The following is a 23,358-nucleotide window of genomic DNA, read 5'->3' as shown; positions in this document are numbered from 1 at the left end:
ATTGAGTTTGTTCCTTTCCCAGCATAAGGAAGTCATGCAGGTAAAGTCAAAACGCTGGACCGGCAGCTCTGAATTGGTGTTGCTGAATTGTTTTGTGACACAAACTTTCCTCCACTGTGACATTTCTTCCTTCACTGTTGGTCAGCAGCTCTGCTTTAAGTGGTTTTAACACCTCTGCAGTCTTAGGACTCAACTGCTCTCTCTTCAACAGGACTGAAAAGCCAAACCCTCTTGGTTCTCCTGCAGTAAAAGCTGAGGTGCTGCTGTGCAGTTGGAAACCAGGTATGAGGGGGAAAGAAAACCCCAAACCCCACAACAACCCCCCTCCTTGCACAGCAATTTGCAGATGTAAACTGAACTCAACTCTGCAATTTCTCCCTGGGTGCAGCACAGCCTCCACTGCCAATAATTCAGAGAATGCATATTGATTGAGTAATTATAAACATAACAAAGCATGGAGGAAGAAAATAAATCATAAAGCAATTTAGGGTTGTATGGTTTAATTAGAAATCAGTCTATGTTTTTCTTCTGTATCTATGTATGTATATATATTAAAAATAAGCCCCCCCATCCTTGTTGAGAGGCTTCCCCCTGCCCTGGCTGTGCTGTCACATTCCAGCCTGTCACTGCCATTAGTGTCAGTGTGTGAATCAGCTGTTCTGGGAACTTCCAACTGTGTCAGTTATGAGCCCTGTCAATGGAGTGGCTCCGAGCTGAGTGTATTTATGCAGTTTTTCCAGCCTTATTTGTTGTGGAAAAAGTACCCAGAGCCAACACTGTGCTCCTGGCAGCTCCAACAGAGTAGAAACGGTGCTCTGGAGTTACTCTGAGGATATGGGGGGTGAGCACAGTTCAGCAAATTCTTACAAACCAACAAACTTCAATATTTTCACAAGTATTCAGAATTTTCTGTGGGGGTGACTGCAACTCACAGCACAGCCTTTCTTTTTGGAAGTGTAGGCTGGGTGGCATTGATGTGTATCAGGACACAAAAATAGGAATCTTTGTCTCCAGAGGCTGTGAAATCCCAAACCCTCCATGCTCCCCCCCAGTAGGGCTGGGGGAAAGGCTGCCTGAAGTTTGTCAGCCTTGGAGGTCTCTAAGGTGACAAGGAAAATGAAGGTGGAGGGAAGCAGAAGCAGTTCAGGGTTTAATGAGCCTGGTCTGTGTGTCCAGCAAGAGCCCAGGCCTGTCCTTCCCCCCATAGCCAAACATTAGTTTTGAGTGTATCCCTTTTCTTTGTCCTTGAGGTGGCCTCGGGGGGTGATAAAGTGAGAGTCACCCGATCCACCTTGTGTGGAACTGGAAATGGTTCTTAACAGCCCCAGCTGTTTCAGAGGCAAGAGCTGGTACAGCAGGAGGTCAGAGCCACAGTAACTGCCTAAATAGCTGAGGCATGTGAGCGGGGCATGTGCAGCACAGCCTTCATGTACAGCTTTATTTCCCTAAAAAATGACTAAATACCAGATTTAGTAATTGCCATGGTGTAAGTTATGCTGTAACTCATTGCCCATCACCACCTTCACTGGTATTTCCTGTACAAGTTTTATGTTCTCCCAAGACTGCCCATAACAGCTTGATTTAGACCAGCACAGTCAGTTCCAGGCTCTTCTCAGATCAATAATTATTTAATTTCCAGCTCCAGAGGTTACAGTCAGGTTACATAAACTCTCGCTGGTTCAGTATCCTCCCCTCCTGCTACAGAGCAACGGGCTGGTGCCCCTTACACACAGAACAACAACCCACAGCTCTGAGAGCCTGACAGAGACTGGTGTGGAAGGGAGAAAAACTGTCCCAGTTCCCTTCCACCAGTTACTAATGTTTTTCCCAGTTGGACTGCACAGGTAGTGAGGTGCAAAAACATTTTTATTAACTAAAAACTCCCAAAGCTTGAGCGTGTGGAACATGTTCATCATTTTAGTGCTCAGAGTTTTAGTCATAAAAATCAGTTTATTTGAGGAGCTGGACTTTGCAGGAGTAAAAAGGACATTCAAGTGGGTGTTTATGTTGAACTTAAGAAAGTATAGATCATTGTACTGCACTCTTCCAACCTAATGAAAGGATTTGGGATATTGGGGATTCCCTAGGCTGGAGGGGTGGAAAAAAGAGAAGCAGCTGGTTTATATAAAACAACTCTGCTCTTACATCATTAAATACCAAAACTAAACTAAAATGTTGACCTAAAAAGCAAATGTTCCCAGACCTAAAAAGCAAATGTTCCCAGAGCATGTGTGTTAGTGCTGGGTTTGAAGCTGAGGCCTTGGCTTGGGTTGAGTTTAGAGGAAACCTGGTTGTGGATGACAAACATCCCCAAGTGTGGCAGCACCAACAGGAAAAGTGTTTCTCAACAGCTGAAACACGGAATAATTCCTTGCACTGCAAAGCTTCCTCTGGCTTTAGAGCCCACCCCGTGTTAGAAAAGAACCTGCAGAACCTACAGTTGATTTCCCAGGCGGCAGCAGCAGCCCCAGCTCCCAGCACGGTGGATTATTTCCATGGGGATGATGTGGTTGTGCACATTGTTCAGTTTAAATGGACGCCAGGAATGTTATGTGACTGCACCTGCCTGGGCAGCGACGCTCCCGCACCGGGATTGGGGGGAGATTGGTTTACACTCAGTTCTTCGCTCCTTTTAAGTCCAGTCCAGCAGATGTAGAAGTTTGGGGTGATGTGGAATGCATTTTTCACATAATGCCTGGGGGGAGATGAGGAATGGCTAAAATAAATAGCAATTAGACAACAGCATCATCACTCAGGGGATGTGTCTGGAGGCTCAGGGCTGTCTGATGTCCAGGACAAACCTCACTGTGTGAGAAACACACACACACAGCCCCACACAATGCAGAGCAGCAGCTGGTCTGCCCTGGACTGCAGGAACATTTTAGGATGGTTTAAGGACATTCTGTAGAAAAAGTTGAGGAATGATTGCTAAAAGATCATTTAGCCACCACAATTGTGTTTTTTTAAGCAATAAGAAACGGCCTTACAGTGCTGGTCACTCATGGAAGGGATAAAAAGTACCAGGAAATTGTCATTTTTTGGGCATGAGGTGCAAAGCCTTATGCAAATACTCACTGACTACACTGCTGTCCATGGACATAAACTCACAGTAGACCTGGGCCAGCTGTGAACTGAAACCTTGGAGTTGCCAGCATGACTTTACTACAAGCTGATAACCCATTGTTAGACTTAACGTGTTACTGTACCAGGGAAAGGCCACTCTGCATCTGCAGGACTCAGGAATTATGCTGACTGGAAAAAAGGAGGATGCTGGCTCTGCTCTCCTGGGCTGGGGATGCCATCCCTCGAGGACTCTGCCTTGGGAGTGGGAACTGGCTCGGAAGGAGTAGAAAAGTCTGGCATAAGCAGCCAGGAAGCAGTAGTGTAATGGTAGATTGTGGCCAAGCAGGGTTTAGAAGGCTTTTTGCTACTCAGTTACTTAGGGCTGATTACAAAGTAAAATGGGACCTTCACTGAGGAGCCAAATGCAGGTGTGTGAGCTCAGCCCTGCCCTATGGCCATACAGCGCTTCCGTGCTCCTCAGTTATGGGAATTAGACTTCAGCTTCCCAAAGAGAAACGTTCTCACACTGTTCAGGAATTGAGATCATCTGTGGGTATTCTCATCTTTAGACTTCATGAAACCAGTTTTCTCCTGCTCAGGTAACACACGATGACAGACAAGGTCTGTCACTACCTGGGCTTTTCCCTCACAAGGACAAGGAGCCAAAGGAGGAACAAACTGATGCCCTTGGGCTCTTGAGCTGTGCCTGCAGGACATCCCAGAGCCCTCTGGAAATGCTTTACAACAAGTACCTGTATCCTGGTCACATTCCTGGTCTCTGGGCCAGTGCCTGGGTGCTGGGGAGGGCAGGGAGCAGGCCCAGGGGCTCCTTGCTTTGTTCCAGGAGTGAGTTCAGGAACTCGGTGCTCCCAACAGTCTGGATGTACCCTGAGGAGGGGAAACAAATATAAACATGATGTGTGATAAACAGGGGTGTTATGGCAGAATGTGTGACAATCCCTCCCCAGTACAAGTTAAATAAGTTGCTGCAGTGGTTAAAACCCAGGAGCCCTTTTCCTTGGAGTCTCAGTTATGGGGTCTCAGCAGTAATTTCAGAGCTTGCCCTTGTGAGTGGATGTGCAAGTGTTACATTACCAAAGCAGAACAGAACGTGCTGCAAGTGTTAGAAGCTGGTGATTCTTTTTTGCTATTAATAATAAAAGAATAAATAAAAATACATCAGGACCATATTCAGCAGAACCCAACCAAGGACTCCATGAGAGGAACAACCATCCCTGGAGGCCCCCGCACCTGAGCCCCCCAGCCGAGGAGGGCAGGGCAGGATGAGGGCAGAGCAGGTGGCTGGGAGAAGGAGAGGAGAAGAGTGCAAGGGCAGAAAGGAACTCAGGGAATGAGAACATGCGTAGAAAGGGTCTGGAAGCAGGTGCATCTGAGTGCCAAGGCTGCCAAATGGTCCTGCAGCAGATGAGCAGCTCTGCCCCCAGGACCCCGTGTCACGAGGAGCTTTGATTCCACCACCACCGAGGGTGAGGAGAGAATTCAGAACTGTAAAAACACACCAAGAAGAACAGACAGGTGTTCAGAGCAGCTTACAGTGCACAGAAACCCAGCTGGGGAGGGGCACCAAACCCCCCCAGCCACGGGGTGCTGGGGAAGGTTCTCCTCAGTTCTCCCCACACAATTCCAGGACATGATGTAACACCAAGACCTGCCCATGGATCAGATTTGAGGTGCTGGCAATGTCACCAGCAGCTGACCCAGACCAAGCCCAGGCTCTGTCCTAAGCCAGGTCTCACACTCCATAAAAAGGCATCCAATCCAACTCGGCCTCAGGTCCCACTTCCAGCATTATTCCTGATAACCACCACTTGTTCACACAAATTATCAACAAAACCACACCACAACTGCTTCCAGCAGGAAACTGTCCAGTCTTGTATGACAAGGAACAGAAAAAAATAACAGATTGAATTATGACCTGGTTTACTTGTACTAAATGCAATTCCTAACTCAGTCTTTATGGAACTGATTTCCCTTCAACCATGGATTGCAGCATTTGGACTGTGCAGCATGTGGAGAACCCAAACACGCCACAGCCACCACACTGAGCTGTCCTAAAAAATACAAGCTGCCCAGATTCACATAAAACATCATGAACTCAGCTTTTTTTTCAAACACAGAATCCCAGAATGGGTTGGGTTGGAAGGGACCTCAAAGGCCATCCAGTTCCACCCCCTGCCATGGGCAGGGACATCTTCTGTTATCCCAGGTTGCTCCAAGCCCCGTCCAACCTGGCCTTGGACATGTCCAGGGATGGGGCAGCCACAGCTTCTCTGGGCAACCTGTGCCAGGGCCTCACCACCCTCACAGGGAAGAATTCCTTCCCAAAATCCCATCTAACTCTGCCTCACCTCAGAGTGAGCTGTTCTTAAAAACCCCAACAACACAGACAAACCTCCAACCCCTCCTCTCTCTTGATATCTTTCTATGCAGAGCTTCTGAGTAAGTCAAACTACATAAAACCAAAGAGAACACTCACAAAACTCCTGAATGAGGATGGATGTGAGCAGAGCAGCTGGGAAAGGGACGTGTGGAAGGGGCCAGAAGGCACCTGGGCTGCAGCAGAAGAGGTGGCTGGTGCAGGCCCAGCTTGTTCCTCTCCTCAGCTCCAATTTTAGGGTTCCCAGGGTAAGGCAGGAGCTGGAATCACCCCACCCAAGTTCCTGGAGGGTTGGCAGAGCCCTCACTGCCCTTGGACACGGCACCTCCTGGCCCACAAGAGCATTAAAAGGGCTGGATCTTCCCAAGTTTCCTTCCCCCTCCTAGTTCCCCTGCCACTCTTCCCCAAGTTTGACTGCTCTAAAACATTTACAGATCTAAAAAGCAGAGAGAAAAAAAATGTTCACCTGTCGGGTGATATAAAACCAATCTTCTACTAAATGTGCCAGAATAATTTTTCTCCACCTCAACCACAGTTAAAACCTTCAGTCTATTCATTACTGTCTTTTTATAGTATTTTTATTTAATAAAACCTATTAAGACTACCATACAAATCTCTTTACTTATGCTTTTATCTTTTAACTGATCAATTTTTATATTGCTGACATCCCTTCTTCACCATTTGCTCATTTAAAAATTCATAGTATATGAGCTCTGTCTCTGGAGAAAACGTCTATAAAATTTGTTACAGCTGGCAAATGTGTATGAGTCAGTGATAGCACATGACTAAATGCTTCACAGAAAATAAAATTTGTTTCTGTAGTAAGCAGAACTGTTTAAATGTTATTTATTTTTATGTTTCAAAGAAAATATATTGTGAAGTGCTGCATTGATTTAATAGGCAGCAATGTCTGTGTACACGCTGTACCCGGGAAATTTATGAAACCTTTGCACAACTCCTTTAATTGAATTTTCCAAATCTCTCACCACACACAAATAATCAATATCTTCTGCAGAGAAAACCAGTCAGAATTATTACAGTCTTTCTTTTCAATTTTGTTGTCATCAGCACATACAGAGCACCTGGATATTTGTAATGTCTGGATGGCAAGTTATTTACACCTCTTAAACATATAATTGCTACTAAGTGAGTCCAAACTAATGTTTCTTTTCTTTTTTATTTAAAATAATTATATTCATGGGACAAAGCAGTATTTATTGTCGTGTAGGAGTTGCTACATGTAGCTGTTGGAAGAACTACAATTCTTCTGAATTTTTCATTAAGCTTAATACTCTCAACTAGATCCACTAGAATTAAAAATTAATAGCTGTTGTGTCTCTAAGAAGGTAAATAGGAAAATAGAGAGTAAATATGAGTGGAAATCTCTGAATAAATGGGGCTGCCACCCAAATCTGAAATGCAGGGCGACAGTTCTGGATGTGCCCACACTCATATGTCTCACGTGCATTTCTGGATCTGCCACAGCAGGTAATGGCTTAATATTTTATCTGCATAGTACAGGGTGTTCCATCACTGCAGCTTTGGAACCTGCTCCTTCCTTCCAGTCCAGAGCTCCTCCTCACACCCAGAGAGACTCCTCAAACCTCGGGCTGAACTCTACGGACTGTTATGGAGTGGGGGCACCCAACAGCTTCCAATCCTGCTGGGAAGGAGCAGTGGAAACCTCACCCCAGCTCCTCTGTCAGGACAAGACTCCTCCTTGTCTTAGGAAAAGAGCTGCCACTGCAGATTTTGGATACTGGGTGAGTGGGTTTTGTTACCTTTCTAGACTGGGAGGGACTTGCTTGGTCCCAGACTAAACCAGACCCACCTGCACAGACCAAGGCACGGGTGCAGCCAAATTCAGCCTGAGCAACAACAGTTTCTCATCCCCAGGATACAAAGCAGCCACTCCTCTGGGGGCAATCCCACACTTGTGAGGAACTGAGAGAACTTTGCCCTGTGTTGATGGTGGAAAAGCCTCAGGAGCACAAACTCGGATATCCTTCCCCAGGGAAGAGCAGCTGAACGAGGCCACGTCCCTCCAGCACCACAAAGCTCTGATTTCTTGGAGCTGAGTCCCAGAGACACAGGACACAACACTCACAGGGTTTCAGCTCCAAGGAATCATCTCCCAGTTGGAATGTGTGCTGAGCCTCTCCCTAATCTCTGCCTACACAGCCTGGCTGGGGCTGGGCTCGCTGAACTCAGTTGAACATCAAGCTTTAGAGTGTGTTTTTTCAGAAAATATTACTTTTTAATTCAACTCCTATTTTAGTTTCAGAACCTTTCTGACCAGGCCAAGAGGACAACTCATCTCCTGGCTGGATTACAAGTCAGGAGAACCGATGGCACCATCAGGGACGTGAACTCAGGGCAGACATTTGGGATGAGAGGCAAAATACCACACCTGGCCTAAGCATTGAGTAACAATGTTTGCAAACACAACTCTAAGTCTCCATCGAATAATCTGCTTGAAAACAAGTCCTTCAGCATCATTTTTGTTCCTTCTAGAGCTGTTGTGCATCTGAATCACAATTTGAACACTAGAAAGCAGCTCAAGTTTCTGAATCAATTTAGTTGTGAACCTACTCAGTTCACTTAAGTTCCCAAGACTCACTTTTCCCAGCAAAGGGATAACGACATTTCTTCCCTGCAAGTGAGTCCAAAGTTGGGCTGAGAAAAATAACCATGTTTTTTAAGTTAAGGTTTCACAGTCAGAAAAATTCACCTCTGCAGTCTGATGTATTCCCCTTTTCCCAGGAGATCTCAAAGGAGGAGGAGGAAGGATAGGTGGGACAGACCCCAAGTATGTCTGAAGAGCAACAAATTAGTTTTACTTTATGTGAGAATGATGTAAAAAATAAATTGTAAATGTGACTTACCCTCACTGCCTTCAACCCACCAGCAGAGCAGACTCAAGGGGTTTAGTCCTAGGATACCCAAAGTCCAAACTCAAACTGACATGAATTGGGATAAATAGTGGAATATTGTATTTTTACCTTTTTATCTGGCTGGAGAAGGAACTCTGCTTATTAAGGAGGCTTCTGTATGTTGCAGTTCTGCCATGGAATTTCTGTTTTGCCATCTATCCAGTCTTCAAAAAACTGGATTGGTGAACGGGAGTTCAGCTTTACTTCATCCCTGATCTCTCCAGCTTTGCTTTCATTAGTGACTCCAAGTGGCATTAAATGAAAACCTGTCCAGTTGATCCTGACCCAGTCTCTTGGAAAGCCACCACTACTGATCCAAGAGTGCAAAACTCAGTCCCTTGTACTAAAACCAAGACGGAAGTTGGGAATGTTTAGAACTAAACTCGGGGGGTGACTGTATTTCCCCCTGAGCTGGGCAGGATGAACAACACCATGGAAAGAAAGTATTTTGGATTTCATTGTGGCCTGAGAACAGTTTTCCCCAACACTGCAGGATCTGATCTGCTCTAACAGTCCCTTGTTTCCCACGTGGACAGCAGATGGAGTCACGGATATGATTTATGTCACTGGTTTTGGGAAGCAAAGTATTAGTGTAGTTTGTAACAACCAGCCAAAGAGCTTTCCTGTTTGGAATCTTATCTTCACTCTTGGAATCTCCCAAGTTATTAAACTTTCCTTTAAAATATGCACAGCCCAACCTACACAGCCATTCCCAGCATACACAGGGCGTGGTTGGGACTGGGACACACCGACTCCATTTCATCTCTTGGCAGTTGTTTTACCATTTGCTTACTTTCTATTCCAAAACATTTTGTTTACTGTAAATTCCAGTCATGGCCAGACAATGCTGCCCTTTTTTCCTGCTGGTCACCCAAAATGATAAACTGAGCTCCACACAAGGCTGCCCATTGAGCCAGGAATGTTCTGGATGGAGTTGTTTTAAGAGGAGGTTGTTTATGTAAAGTAAATAAATTTCATGCCTCACCATGTGATGATAATGTGACATTCCCTGGGTACCAACCCACTGAACAGTCATAAGTTCTCAGCCTTGCCATAACTAATTAAAAATAATTCTGAAAAAACCACATCCAAAACTAAAAGGCAAAGGAAAACATCTCCAAATGCTTTCCTTTGATCACACACTTCTCTGCCTCTCCTACAACTGCATTTTCAAGCTTGCAAAATTGAATTTATTCTTTGTTAAAACAAAACTGACAGTGAAACTACATCAAAATTGGTCAACTTAAACTCAGAATTCTATTTTCCACCCCACTTTCATAAAATATTTCTCCTCTAACAAGACTGGGTGTGTGTTTGGTGTTAGAGACTGGTTTTCAGAGCAAAGATGGAACTAAAAATGTGTATTAAAGAGCAGGGCACAAAGGAGGCAGCGAGTGTTTAAATCTGCACTGGCCCACGGCATTCCCATCACCGGGATCATTGGAACAGGAGGACACAGGGAGCTGTAAATCAGAAAGAGCAGACTGCACAAATGAGCCAAATTCCTTCCAAAGGGTTGTCACTCCTTTACATTTGGAGATAATCTGCTGGAGCCCAGGAAACCTAAGTTTAAGCAGTTTTCTTTCCTTTAAGAGAATTCCCCACAGCAGAGGGAATTTAGGCCTGAGCAGATCCAAACAAAAGAAGCAGCAGAGATGCCATCACTGCTTTAAATTCTGGTTTTGCTGTATTTTCAGACAGAATGTGTGAAGAGAACAGAAATATCAGAATATCAGTGGGGAAGTTGTTGATTTTACCGTGTGTGAAAGAAAACCCCAATCCTGTGTGTGTCCCCTCCTTCCTGCCAAGGCTCCAAAGTGGCCACCTGGTATTAAATGCCACCAACTTCATGGAGAAACACCCAATACAATGAAAAGAGCAGAAAATACTAAATTTGTGTAGTGGAAGTTTTCAGAGGAAACACATTTGATTCTCATAATTTTTTATAACTCCATGTTACCCAACTTATTGCAAGTGGAAAGAACTAAGAAGGAATCAACCAAAAGGAATCAAAACACAAGTTACATGGGAGTTACACACTTTCTCACCTGGGGCAGGGAGTTTTCTATGGTTTGCTTCCAACAGCTGCAGCTCTTCTGCTTGACTCACTAGTGAAGAAATAAATCCCAAATCAGAGATTTCAAAGGAAATGATCCCTCTGCTGCCCTCTTCACTTTCAATGCATTTCAAGGAAAAAAGCCCTTACCTATGTAATTGTGCTTTAAAAAATTAACAAAAAGTTTTCAAAATTCAGATCATTTTGACAAGTGGTGCTTTCAGCCTCATACCACATTTTGTTGCCATTTTTTCCTGTGCTTTGTTCCTAATTCAGAGATGGGGAAAAGAGGATTCCTTCCCAAGGAGCTGACAGAAAGAGTGGACGAGACAGAGAATGTCAGCAGTAGGTCTGATCTTTCCTCTGGGCTGTTGGACTGTCCTATCCAGAGCAGGGAAGGGAACACAGACTGTTTCCAGGGATTTCCTTCTGTATAAGAAAGGCTCTGCCATTACAGAGGGAACAGTGCAGTGTATACACATGCAAAAGGAAAAGGTTTGGAATACACCTCAGGAAAGAAATGGTAATTTAAACAACAGCAGCTGCTGGAATTGTGTGCATAAATTCCAATGCTCTGGGAAGAAGAATTCACTAGCACCTGTTGGCTTTACTGTCCACCTGCTTCCAACTGCAAACAGAGCAGTTCCAGGTCTTGCTTCCCTATAGCTGGTTCCAGTGTTTTTACACTTGGCAGAAAACAGAGCAACGAGGCAGGTTATACAATGATGTCTGTTGGCACTTCTGGTGCAGGTTAAGAAACTATTTTATCACCTTTCCACGTTTGTCTGGAGAGTGGACACAGGGACTGGCTGTATCCAGGTATTGCTCATATTCCCTGCTCAGCTGGAGGCTGGCATGAGAAGTCTCCAAGAACAATGTAAATGACCTGGAAAAGGTGACCCTGATTTCTTATCCCTGGAAGCCAATATCTCTGGTCTTCTCCTGTAAATATCCACACTGGTTTTTTTTTTCATTAGACTATTTCCCCATCACATCCTCCCCTTCTGGTTGGGAAGAGCAGGAGGAATGAACTTCAGAACCTCTGACTTGGAGGAAGGATAAAGAGTTTCCTAAAAACGGACACATATAAGTGAAAAAACTTCAGCTTTTCGGGTTCCTTTGGCAAAGTATTACAGATGTGCCATCTGGGAAGCGCCCTTATCCCAACACAATAAGCATCTGGAATGTCCATCATTTAAAGACACATGAATAGCGATTTTTAAAGCCTGGAAAGCTACAGTCAGCCTAATCCTCCAGCCAGGCAAACAAACAAACCAATTTCCTCGGAAGAAGAGAAGACAAGCAAAGCAATCCAAGTGCAAACGTTTATCCTAATTCCCAGCTAAGTACCCACTAAGTATCTAACTATTTACATGAGAAAAGGTGTTGCTTTTCCAAGTTTTCCCTCCCCATTCAGTTGGAAAAGCAGGACACGGGGCTGCCTGTCTTTTATGTCCCTGTTGGATGCACGAGGAGATTTAAAGCATTTTTCTTGACCAAAACAGAATCCCGGGCTGTGACACTCCATTATAACACCGGGAACCATCTGGAGTGATCCTTGTTCAGTGGTTAGAAAGGGGATAAACAGATTGGAAACCCTCCTTACGCAGTGTTTGGGTTTTCTGCACTTCAGCACTCAGGGCACGAGAGGAGTCTGAGACACCGAGGATATTTTCCAGCTCTCTGCTGCCCTCCAAAGCCTGGAAAACAACAATTTAAGACACTGGTAAATCCCATTCCCAAACTATCTACTAGTCGTCTACAACTTATCAGAAACACCTGAAAGAACGAACTTTTGGAAATTGCTCACAAATAAACATTTCAATTAAAATATTTCAAATAAATTCTAACAAATGAATTAATACTTTAAATTAATGTAAGCCTTTTTTTTAGTAAATAAAACCTTGTCAGATCATATAAATCACTACAGTACTCTGAGTACACTGAATTATTTCCCAGCTATTGATATAGAGCAATGAACCTTCTGCTACATTTATTAAAAATGAAACCAAATGGGAATAAAATAGAAGAGTGATTTGCATTTTAACATGCATTAAACAAACTATTAAATGATGACATATTAGTGGTAAATTAAATAGTACCATCACTTCATCAAAAAGGGATATTTCATTTTTAAGGAGACAAAAATCTATGTTGTAATAATTCATATTTCAAGTTATAAATAACAGTTGAGAACTACCTATGTTTTTATTTGTGAACAAAAGGAGGAGTGATACAAATTAAAAATGGTGGACTTGGAAAAGCAATTCTTCTAGTTTAAAAAATTTTTCTAAGTTCTGAGGTTTTTTGCATTTTCTGGATTTCCAAGTCAAACTTGCCTGGCTTCAAGTCTATTATTTGCTTCCCTAAAATTTAAATGCTGCATATAAAATTTTAATTTTGATTTCAAATCCTGTATTAAAAGCAGATTAAAGATAAATCAGTGTAAAGCAGACCTGAAGGCTCGTGAGATTTGCTCTTATTTTCAGAATTCTGGCCAATGAACTTCTCACTTGGGACTGCAGTTTCAGGAACCTGGGTCCAGAAAAAGTAAAACAATTCCAATTACTCTAATCACCACTCACTGAAATTCCATGTTTGCAATGTTTCCCAGAGTTTCTTCCCAATGGAATCAGGTTGGATGCAGCTCAGTGACCTGTAACACCAAAACCAACCTGCCTTTGGTTGGGATTCATATCCCAACCACCAAAAATCCCTATATCCTAATTTTAAGGATAGGAACTCAGGTTCAGCAGTATCAGAGGATTTTCTTCAGGATTTGCACATTAAAAAAATTCCTGCCATGATAGTTTAGGGTATTTTCTCTTTGAACCATTTAAAGATGCAAATCAAATAATCTATTTACTGTTTCCTCTCACAGAAGGGAGAATTATCCTCATAAAACCCTCAAATTTAGGAACAGAGCTACAGTATGGAAATGTCCATATGGGAAAAGAAAACAATAATAGCAGTGTATTGGACTATATATTTTCCACCTGTAAAACTCAAGTGTCTGGAAGTTCACATAAATATCAAGTGTAGGTGTTGGTTTATAAATGTTTTTAGTGCAGGTCAGTAACTGCTGGTCTTCTGCAAAGCTTTTAAAGATATACTGAATTACTGAAGGCAAACATTTACATGTTAATGAAGGCTCTGATTACTCCAATTGTTCTGTAGTTCAGGGTTCTGCCACCAAGAAATGAGTTGCCCAAGGGAATTGCTGAACCACCAGAAAAGCCCTTTAGTCAGTTTAGTTTGCCACTGGTAAAATTTTAATATTTTATTTTTCACCATGTAACATGTCACCCAAACAATTCTGTCGAACTCCATCACTCAGAAAACACCCTCCTACAATGAAGGAATTTCAAGCTCATGGTGGGGGAAACATCCATGACAAGGAAAAAGCCCAACAGATAAATTGAGAGCTCAAAAGGAAGAGCTACAACTTCAAACACGACATTTAGTTCAATAATGCCTATCTAGGAAAACAGCCCATCAGACACCTCACCTGAAACATTTATTTAAGTGCTTTACTAACTGGGGATTGCCCCAAGTTCATTAATGTCAAGAAATTTATACCTTAAAATTAGATTGTGGCAGAAAAGATGAGAATTGTAAAAGATTTTGCATTAATTTACACCTATAACCATTCAGTGCCTTTGAATATCTAATCCTGTGCAATCAGAAGCACTAAAAATAATGGCTATTAATTGAATTCTGTGTGAAATATGAAATAAAAATCACTGCCCCCATGACAAAGTGAACACATCTGATGCACTCACCCATCCTGCTCTGTTGGAGGCTGCCCTCTCCTGGATAATCCAGTGTGGGAATTGCTCTGCTCTCTCCCACCTCCTCGGAGTTCACAAGGAAGAAAAGAAACAATAAAGATAAAAATAAGATATTTTCTATTTGAAGCATGTGAAGTAGGTGTTACTATGAATCTTGATTTTAGAATGATCTTTTAGGAAGAGGGAAAAAACCCCCACACTCACTTGGAAAGCAGGACAGATCCCCTGGAATGAACCACACTAAATTCACTACAATTTACACTTCTGTAATCTGAGCTCTCATCAACTCACTTTACATTTATATTCCTGGAAACCCTGGGATTAGAGTATTAATAACTGGAAGTTGGGATAATTCTGGCAATCCCAGATCCCACCATTTGGAGTGAGGTGCTTTTCACATCTCTCTGTAATAAATCTTCCTGACATCAGACTAAAAAAGGGAGGCCAGGCTAAGCATTAAACACTTTGATTTCTTATTAAATTTGAATTATTACACACAAGTATCAGCACTCAAGGATGAATCAACTTTTAATTTTTATTTTGTAAAACACTTAGAAATATCTCAGAATGACAAAGTGCTATACAAGTTTAAGCTGTTCCAATACAGCAGCTGAAGGTTAAGACCCACAAAGATTCAATTTTAAATCTAAGTAGTCAATAGAACTTGAACTTGATTTTGTAGTAATTTTTGTTCTGTTGTTTTTTACATATTGGTCACAGAAAAACAGAATATTGATTAAAGTGTAATACCTCAAAGGTGATATCCAGAACCTATTAAAGCACCACAGCTCTTAAAATAAAAGTGTTTTTTTCAGAAGGAGAACAGAGATTGTGGGTTTAAAAGGACACCCTGAAACCTGTGATTTAATAATTGTATAACACCATTTTGTACCTATATGAACACAGGAAAAAAAGAGCTGGTTAGTGCTACATTACTGAGTAATTATCCATCTAAATGTCAGCTCTGCTCATGTGATCAGGCTTTTTATAGGCAAAAGGAATGTTCCCCTATGTCCATCCTTAATATCAGGCTGGAAATACACGTTCACCTTTCCCACTGACATCCTAATATACATTTTAATTCAAGACATTTTGCCCCCATCCTACTTTCACCTGAGAGATAAGGCATTCTCTAATTCAAGTGCAGAGAGGCTGGGAAAGTTTGAAAAGTTGTAGTAATTTAAACATTTGTGTGTCCTCATGAAAATTACCAGTTCATTAAAGCAGGTAATAAGGATAGTCAAGAGAACATACCTAGAGAGCTACAGATTTTTAATTTTAACTGCTATCATTATATACAATTTTAAAAGCTTTTGCAAAGGTAAGGAGAACAACTACTGGCAACTCTTCTGGTGGAAAGGTTTCTTTGTACAGGGTGAAGAGATTCATATTTACCACCAAGGACTACCAAATCTTGATATAGAAGTTAAAGCATTCAAACACAAAATTTCCTTTCTGCTGATAAAAGCAGAGACTGACAGAGAAATCTGACCTGGGAAATATTTGAAAATACCTTTCTCTCTGTAGGAAAACAGAGTAGATAAATTTAGATGCCAAGGACATAAGTTCCCTAATAAACAGAGTCAGGAAGCTGCTCACTGGAACAGTTACTTTTCACAGCAAGAAGAAAGTTGGAAACCAGTGGGTTTGGATTCCAAGAAAAAAATGCAACACATAACCAGGAGTATTTGTGGAAACATTTAAGACACAGCTTTAATGCAACTTTGTTGAAGAGGAAAATAATCCCAAAGAGAAACTGTTTAGAGTCTTTTAAGATGGCAGGAGTCAGTACCTAAAGGGCTGATTAAATGTCTCTTGAAGATTTTGGGATGTGAAGGAAGTGGGAGCATGGTTATGCCCTCCATGCCAAATAACCATCTTTTCAGGAATCAAGAAGAAGCCACTCAGTTTGAGAGGAGGAATTGCTCACAAGACAGGGTAGGCCCTGTGACAAAGACAGAGGATTACTGCCTCCATCCCAGACCTGGAAGTACATAATGCAGGCCTGGCATTGCAAATCCCAACACAGTTCCTAAAAGGCCACAAAAATAAAACACATATCAGCTGATAAATCTTCAGTTTTGTGGAAGCAAGGCTGTTCTTTCAATAAATGAGGTTTCCATGACTGGTTGAGACACACAATCACTTCTTCCCTGTGGCTCCCTGACACTTAAAGAGATCACCCCCACAACCTACAGAGCCATCAAAGCACGTCAGGCCACTGAAAATCCACTTCTTGAGCACTCGGACCTTGCACCAGAAACTGTGACCGTGGAACTAAGGGGGTGTAAATCCTAAAGGGAACTGGAAATAATATAATTATAAAAATAATTATATATTTTCTGAAAGCTAATGACATTCAGTATTATGTTCATTAAAAATTGCCTTGAAGTGCCTTACCATGAAAAATAAAAAATACACAAAATAAAAAAGGACTTTGCTAACATGCCAAACCAGGGGAATTAATGGAATTATTGACAAAAATGCCAGTGTGGAAGTTTTTTACTGAGTCAAAGCCAAACATTTTTAATACTGAGCAACAGAAAGCAAAACTTGCCTCATAAACAAGTTGTTTCATAAACACTCCCAAGATTTAGACTGAAAAGATTTAAAAGCTTTAAAAGTCAACATCAGCTTTTCCAAAAGACATTAAAAATTTTTAAGGTGAAAAAGGAAACAAACATAGCACACGAGAGACAAGTTCCTAGGTCAAGCCAATAATCAGGAAAATATTGTATTAAGAAAGAGGGAATGTTCAACTAACCTTTTGCTGGGGGGTTCCTGGGATTTTGTTCCTTGTGGCTCACAGGGGAAGAAAAGGGACTCATCTGGCGTGTTCCTGTTGTTGGGGAGTAAGAATTCAGATTTTTCTTTCTGACCTTCTGAGGTGTTGCATCAGATGGCTGAAATGCAGCAAAATACAAAAATATCGAGATTAACATTGATAAAATCTCTCTGAACATTTACCATCTGGTAAGAGCTTCTCCTCAGTAATTCCTAACTTTATGTACTCCCATAAATTGGAAGCCCATGTTGTATGTTGTGGTGGGTTGCTCTATCACTCCCCCTCCTCATTAATATTAGTTTTACTCTAAAAAAATAAAAGCTCCTTTTTCCATAAAGAAAAAGACTGTGTTTTCCAGAGATTTAGGTATCACCTGGTTGGTTGGTTTGGGTTTTCTAAAGCAGCCTAAACCTGATATTATTTTTCCTACAGTATTAAGAATTTAAGACACATAAGAACTATAAGCAACTATTTTTAGATTTTAATTGCATCAAAAGATAGTTATTTCTAATGATTATCTATACAAATGTTAATTTAAAAAATCCCAAGTAAGTTCCTTAAACCCCAAATTTTGTGTCTGGCTTAGGATTTCAATATGTGAAATCATACCAGCAGTGCTGGTATTGGTCATTAGTAATATGACTTACACCACATTTTGAAATGTTTAGTTTGCTGCCCACTCACCTCTGTCTTGTTTTAGTCTCAAACACTCTAAATAATTTCACATCAGCCATCTATGCTCTTGTCTATCAGTACTGACACAACACCTGATGGAAACGCTCAGTCTGTTGCGACTGTTTTGCCACATCCAAGCAGGTTGAAGAAATGTTTCAAATGATCTTTAACTGAAATATTAATCTAAATATCAATGCCAATTTAGGCACTTACATGTCAGCAAATCTCCAATCTGCTCACGGTTTCAGGATATTTTTCCTGCTTGAGCAGCAGCCACCTCTGGATATGGATAAGCATATCCACATCTGAGCAACTACCTGGAGGAAGTTACTGTTGTACTTACAAGGACAGTATTTATTTGGCAGTAAGAATTTCTCCTCCAGTTATGCAATTTTTTAATGATATCATGCAAACATTCCAAAATCTAAAAATACTGATTTTTGATCTTTAGTTCATAGGTATTTTAAGCAGGAGGTGGAATGACAGACTGCTGAAAAATAGGGAATGAACTGTAGAAACAGCAAAGACGAAACAGATACTTCAATCAAATAATGTGTGTTTACAACTCTATGTTCCTTCCTACCTTCTAAGAAGTTATTTAATTATGGTACACTTTAAATCTCTGACATGTCATTAGAGGCACCGCATGAACTAAAAATCAGTGTAAACCCACAGCACTGAGCTCCCACTGAAAGTTTTGATCACTCAGATGGGCTTTTGTGAAGCTTTTTGCTACACAAAACCTGAATGCAGGTAACCATCCAATAACTCCTTTTAGCTCATCTGCTTTAAGGCAGAAAAAGAATTCCAGGGAATTTCAGCTGGACCACTCACCTACAAAAATGTTACCACAGCCTAAGAAACAGATGCAAAATGACACTCACAGCTGCACTGTGAGCAGAACAAGTTGGGTAATGGTACACTAAGCTGCTAATTAAATTGCTAATGATTTTTTTTTAGTGCCACTGCGGTATTTTGCCACCTTTGTTTAAATTTATAAAAAAATATCTAGTAAAATTTTTTAAATTCTGAATTTCTGCCTTGCTAAACACCAGTGAGGCCTCCAAAGATGTGCTGCATAGGAGCAGATCTCTTCACAATGGCACAGAGATGGAGATTTCCTGGGGGCTCATTTGCTGATCAGTTATTTCCCCCTGTACTTTTCCCAAATTTTCCTTCCTTTAAAGCCTGCCATCCTCCCAAAATCCTCTACAGCAACACCCCCCGTGGTAGGAGAGACAATAAACCCACATATGTCCCACCATGCTGGGACTGGGAGAACGCTGGAGCTGCATTTACAAAAAATAATAGCACCAGTACAATTTTATTTTCATTGTGATAACTGGGGTGAAATTTATGGCAGTGTTTGTACTTTATTGTTTCATTCTGCCAGATTAGCTGAGGGAGGTAATTACAGCTCTGACATGAAAATGCCTTTGATGTTTTCATTTCAATTTTGCAGTTTGTAATATGCAGATTCCAGCATTGCCATAATTCCATATTGTTCCATGTACAATTACAGGGCAGAGCATTTGCTCCCCAGGATAATGGAGCTAATTTTTAATAAATTATTTCACCAAGGATCTTAACTCATTCAGCTCTTGGGTAAATAGTGATGGCAATAACAATGTGCATATTTTTCAAGTGATTCATGCAGAGGTACATTACTTAACACCAGGCAGTTCTGTGACAAATGAAATACTATCAATTTTATACTGTAATATTTGTCAGCAGTAATTTTGTGCCTTAGGATTCTCCCAGACAACAGCCAATCTGTAACAATATAAATGCAGCTCTAATGAAACAGCACGTTTATACACACATAATTTTTGCACGCAGATACATACACATATAAATATATATATACATCTATAGAAACACACACATATAAATAGATAGACAGATATACACATATAAACAGATGGTTCCATACACCAAAAAATACTTACATTATCTTTTTTGACAGTGTCCAACTTTAATGCTCTCTTAACTCTGCAAGAGAAAAATATGGACAAGTTTTATGGTATCTAGACACAAAGATTTCTTTTAGAAACATCTATAATTGATATTTTTAAAGATAGTTTCCTTTGTCGTGTTTTACATTTACACAGGAAAACAAATGTCATCCAAAGCAAATCTATTAACTGATTAAAATACTGTGTACCAAGAACATTGTTTGTTTAGAAGGATAAAGTGTTTGCATAAGAAAACCTGATTCTCCATTTTATAATATAGATAAAAATCAAGACACTGAAGCGAAATCACACTGAATATTTGCTTTTCCCCCAAGATATAAACACCAAAAAGCCTTTTCTTTTACATACCTTGTGAGCAAGGGTTGAAAGGATTTTGCCATTAGTTGAAACAATGCATAAAGCCATTTAAAATACAGGTACAGCCAAGGAGAAAAAAGTAGTTTTTCCCATCATTTTAGCTCTTAACATGATTCAGTGCTGCCAGACTATGACTTAACAGGGGAACAGATGCTCTATGTCTTTACAGGTCCCCAAACCATAAGAAACTATTTGCTTCCCTTCTTCCTTCTCCTGATTCAGGAACATGCCAAGCTCTCTCTGCAAAATCTGCTCTGCTGAACTGGATGCCCAGCTGTTAATGGCAACACTGGAAGGGGAAAGCTGAATATTTATAATACTTTATATGGTACAGCTGTCTGCTAAAGAGCAGTCATCAAAATTTTATTGAATGCAGGCTAAATGCTCCAAGGAAAGAAAGGTCAACATAAATTAAGACTATTTTTCCCACAGACAACTGAAAGTTTTTAAGCACGTTCCTAAATCTTGGTCTAAACCACAATATAAAACAACAAGAAACAAAAAAATCTGTGTAAGAACAGTCCCCAAGAAATGTATATATTATATTGAATTAAACAGGATTTGCAATATACATTTCAAGAACTTGGTTCAGTTTTCATCTTGGAAAAGAACGTTTTGCCTTGTAAGGAATTAAGATGACCTCATTCCAAACATACCCTTTTTAAATTTATGCTGCTGTAAATTAAAGACAATAGGAATGGAAGCACATCTTTGATATGTAGCTCAGGTAAGGGTCTGATATGAAAACTGTTTTACAACCATCTCCATTTCAAAAAGGAGAAGAGAACGTTCTGTCTTAAAAATGCCAAAGGAACAGGTAACATTAAAATTAAAAAAGCCTATGAAATTCTGGCCAAGGGGCAGTGAAAGCTGTAACAGTTTGATGGAATTCTTTACAATGTATTTCTTTTTTAAAGAGAAAGCCATATTGAAGGAATCCTGACTCCATTCCACCTTCCAGCCCATGGCAGCAGGGAAATATCCTATTTATTAATGGAGAGGATGCTCTGGGGGCCAGTGCATTTGCATGTTGTACCAAGGCATGTGATGATGGAAGATTTTATGACTGAAAGGCAAAGTAAAAAGCAGGATCTGGACTCAGCACAGCTGTAGGATGAAGAGAAATGAGAAACTAAATGAAAATACCATTAAATTACAAACATTGAGAAAAATTTCTTAGGGGGAAAGTTGTGGACTGATCAATGGTATGTTCTTTGGAGTCTGTCAAATATTGTGGACAGGAACAGAGAAGCCCAAATTTCTTTCTGCTGGCCTCCAAAACTCTGCTGGCCTGCAAACTCCCCAGATTATGGGGGCAAAGCTGGAGCCTCATTCTAAGCACTTAAACATTGGAAAGGGCTGGAATATTACATTGGAAGACACAATTTTAGCTTTAGACAACCTTTCCTTGTGTTTCCCAATCCATCCTACACAGTAGCCTCGTTTGCTTATGGCTGTGTTTTTAATGTTTGTCTTTTCAATGCCATAATGTGAGAAGTTACATCAAAATCATTTAAAATTTGTGCTCTCTGCCTTGGACTCTGAAACCAAATTCATCCCCACTCCCAACACGAAAACCCTGTTGGCCAAACTGTCTTCCCTCTGATCTTCTAAAAGGTGAGAAACCAATACATGCAAACAAAATTCCTGAAGTATTTTAGGGAACAACACGAAGAGCAGCAGTTCTGGTTTGGGTTATCTTTTTTATATGGCTGGAAAAGCCTCACTTTGGCTCCAGTGTAGAACCAAATGTCAGACTGTGAACAAGAAAAGGAGACGGAAAGATGAGGTACAAGAGGTGACAGTATTTAACAACTCAGTCTGAGTTTTCTACCCTTGAATTGTAGCCTGACTAGACTTAATTTATTTTCTTGACCATGCAGAGTATGACAGCATGTGTTTCCAGCCAGCTGTCCAACCTGAAATGATTATTTTGCCCATAATATTTATCAGGTTAAAGAACTTCACTTCCTCTCCTTTATAATTTATGAATGAATGCAACAGCAGCAGCCATGTCCAAGGTTAATGCACAAAAAAACCATAGAGAATCAGGGATTTGATCATATTATTTCATTAAAAATGCCCTAGAGGTTATTGTAGTGCATTTTGAGGCCACTTCAATTTGCTTCCTCTTTAGGTTCTACTTTTACTGGAGAAAGAAACAAAGCACCTCTCTGCTATTTACATATTGCTCCACCTTCAAAAGTGCCAGTGAAAATGTCATTTCAATTGGAAAAGCAGAAAAAATCCTATAATTTCCTGTGTTCAGCTTAAATGGTGGTGAAACTCAGTGTATGACAAGTGGGAAGCTGACTTAAACAAACAAACAAACAAAAATCAAAATTTGTGTATTGTTAAGTTTCCTTTGTATTTCCTTTGTATCCTGCCATGACTACTACAGATTCCATGGTCAGGACCGGCAGAGGTTGGAACCTCTGGTAGCTCTAACATTTACCTTTGAAATCCATAAGGAGTTATAAACTGGGATAATATCCCAAGCCTATATGGAGGCATCATGGATCTTATGGCCTCACCTTCCTGCTGTTGAAGTTGGTAACACCTTTTGCACCCGTATCTTTTGTGTCCAAATCCTTTGCACACCTGACCCTTCTGCATCCCGTCTCCATGTAAATCATCCTAAAGGGATTCTGATCCTATTTTCTTGTGGATGTTTCATCTATGTAGTAATAGAGTGAACCTTGCTGCTGAACTCTGTTAAAGTCACACTTTCATAAATCCATATTAAAACCTGCTTTTTGCCAATCCCTTCAAGGGAGGGGTCAGAGGATGGACCAGGCTCTGTTCGGGGGTGCCCAGCAATGGGACAAGAGGCAATGGGCAGAAACTGATGCCCAGGAAATTCCACTCGAACATGTGGAAGAAACTCTTTCTTGTGCAGCGACCGAGCATTGGGATTGCCCAGAGAAGGTGTGGAGTCTCCCTCACTGGCGATATTCCAGAACTGGAGCAGGTGACACAGGAACGAGTCCAGGTGGGTTTGGAATGTCACCAGAGAGGGAGATTCCGATGCCCTGCCTGGGCAGCTGTTCCTGTGCTCTGCCACCCTCAGTGCGAAGTTGTTCTTCCCCGTGTTGAGGTGAAACTCTCTGTGTTTTCGTCTAAGACCATTGCTCCCTGTCCTGTCGCTGGGCACCACTGAAAGGAGTCGCCCCGGCCCCCTTCGGAAATAGAGAACACAGAGAGTATCACCCACGGCAACATCACCCGCGGCAACATCACCCGCGGCAACATCACCCGCGGCAACATCACCCGGGGAACCGCCATCGAAAGCATTCCCCGGTCCCTGTTTTCCTCTGGAAACAA

The 23,358-nt window shown here is 41.3% G+C and overlaps 1 protein-coding gene across 1 annotated transcript; it reads right to left on the bottom strand.

Moving 5' to 3' along the window:
• Positions 1 to 82: 82 nt before the first annotated feature.
• ITGB3BP (integrin subunit beta 3 binding protein) lies at positions 83 to 20,560 on the bottom strand. The gene is made up of 9 exons (XM_018072357.3): positions 20,026 to 20,560; positions 19,651 to 19,693; positions 17,006 to 17,144; positions 14,233 to 14,305; positions 12,907 to 12,985; positions 12,057 to 12,150; positions 10,443 to 10,502; positions 3,816 to 3,951; positions 83 to 2,695 (listed from the first exon to the last, which is right to left on the bottom strand). Exons 1-8 carry the CDS (start codon positions 20,055 to 20,057, stop codon positions 3,827 to 3,829), a joined length of 645 nt encoding a protein of 214 aa, XP_017927846.2. The 5' UTR covers positions 20,058 to 20,560; the 3' UTR covers positions 83 to 2,695; positions 3,816 to 3,826.
• Positions 20,561 to 23,358: the final 2,798 nt, after the last annotated feature.

This window comes from Manacus vitellinus, unplaced genomic scaffold (genome assembly GCF_001715985.3).
Source record: "Manacus vitellinus isolate BGI_N305 unplaced genomic scaffold, ASM171598v3 scaffold_21_pilon, whole genome shotgun sequence".
In the NCBI taxonomy this organism is placed as follows: Eukaryota; Metazoa; Chordata; class Aves; order Passeriformes; family Pipridae; genus Manacus; species Manacus vitellinus.
This window is presented reverse-complemented; position numbering and strand designations above follow the sequence as displayed.

Bases quoted from the DNA above. Each gene is read 5' to 3' on its own strand.
- ITGB3BP (XM_018072357.3), bottom strand. From the start codon at position 20,057: ATGGCAAAATCCTTTCAACCCTTGCTCACAAG. The intron at 12,986-14,232 runs GTGAGTGCATCA...TTCTGGACCCAG, and splicing joins CCTCCAACAGAGCAGGATGG to GTTCCTGAAACTGCAGTCCC. The intron at 10,503-12,056 runs GTAAGGAGGGTT...TTTCTTCACTAG, and splicing joins GCAGAAAACCCAAACACTGC to TGAGTCAAGCAGAAGAGCTG.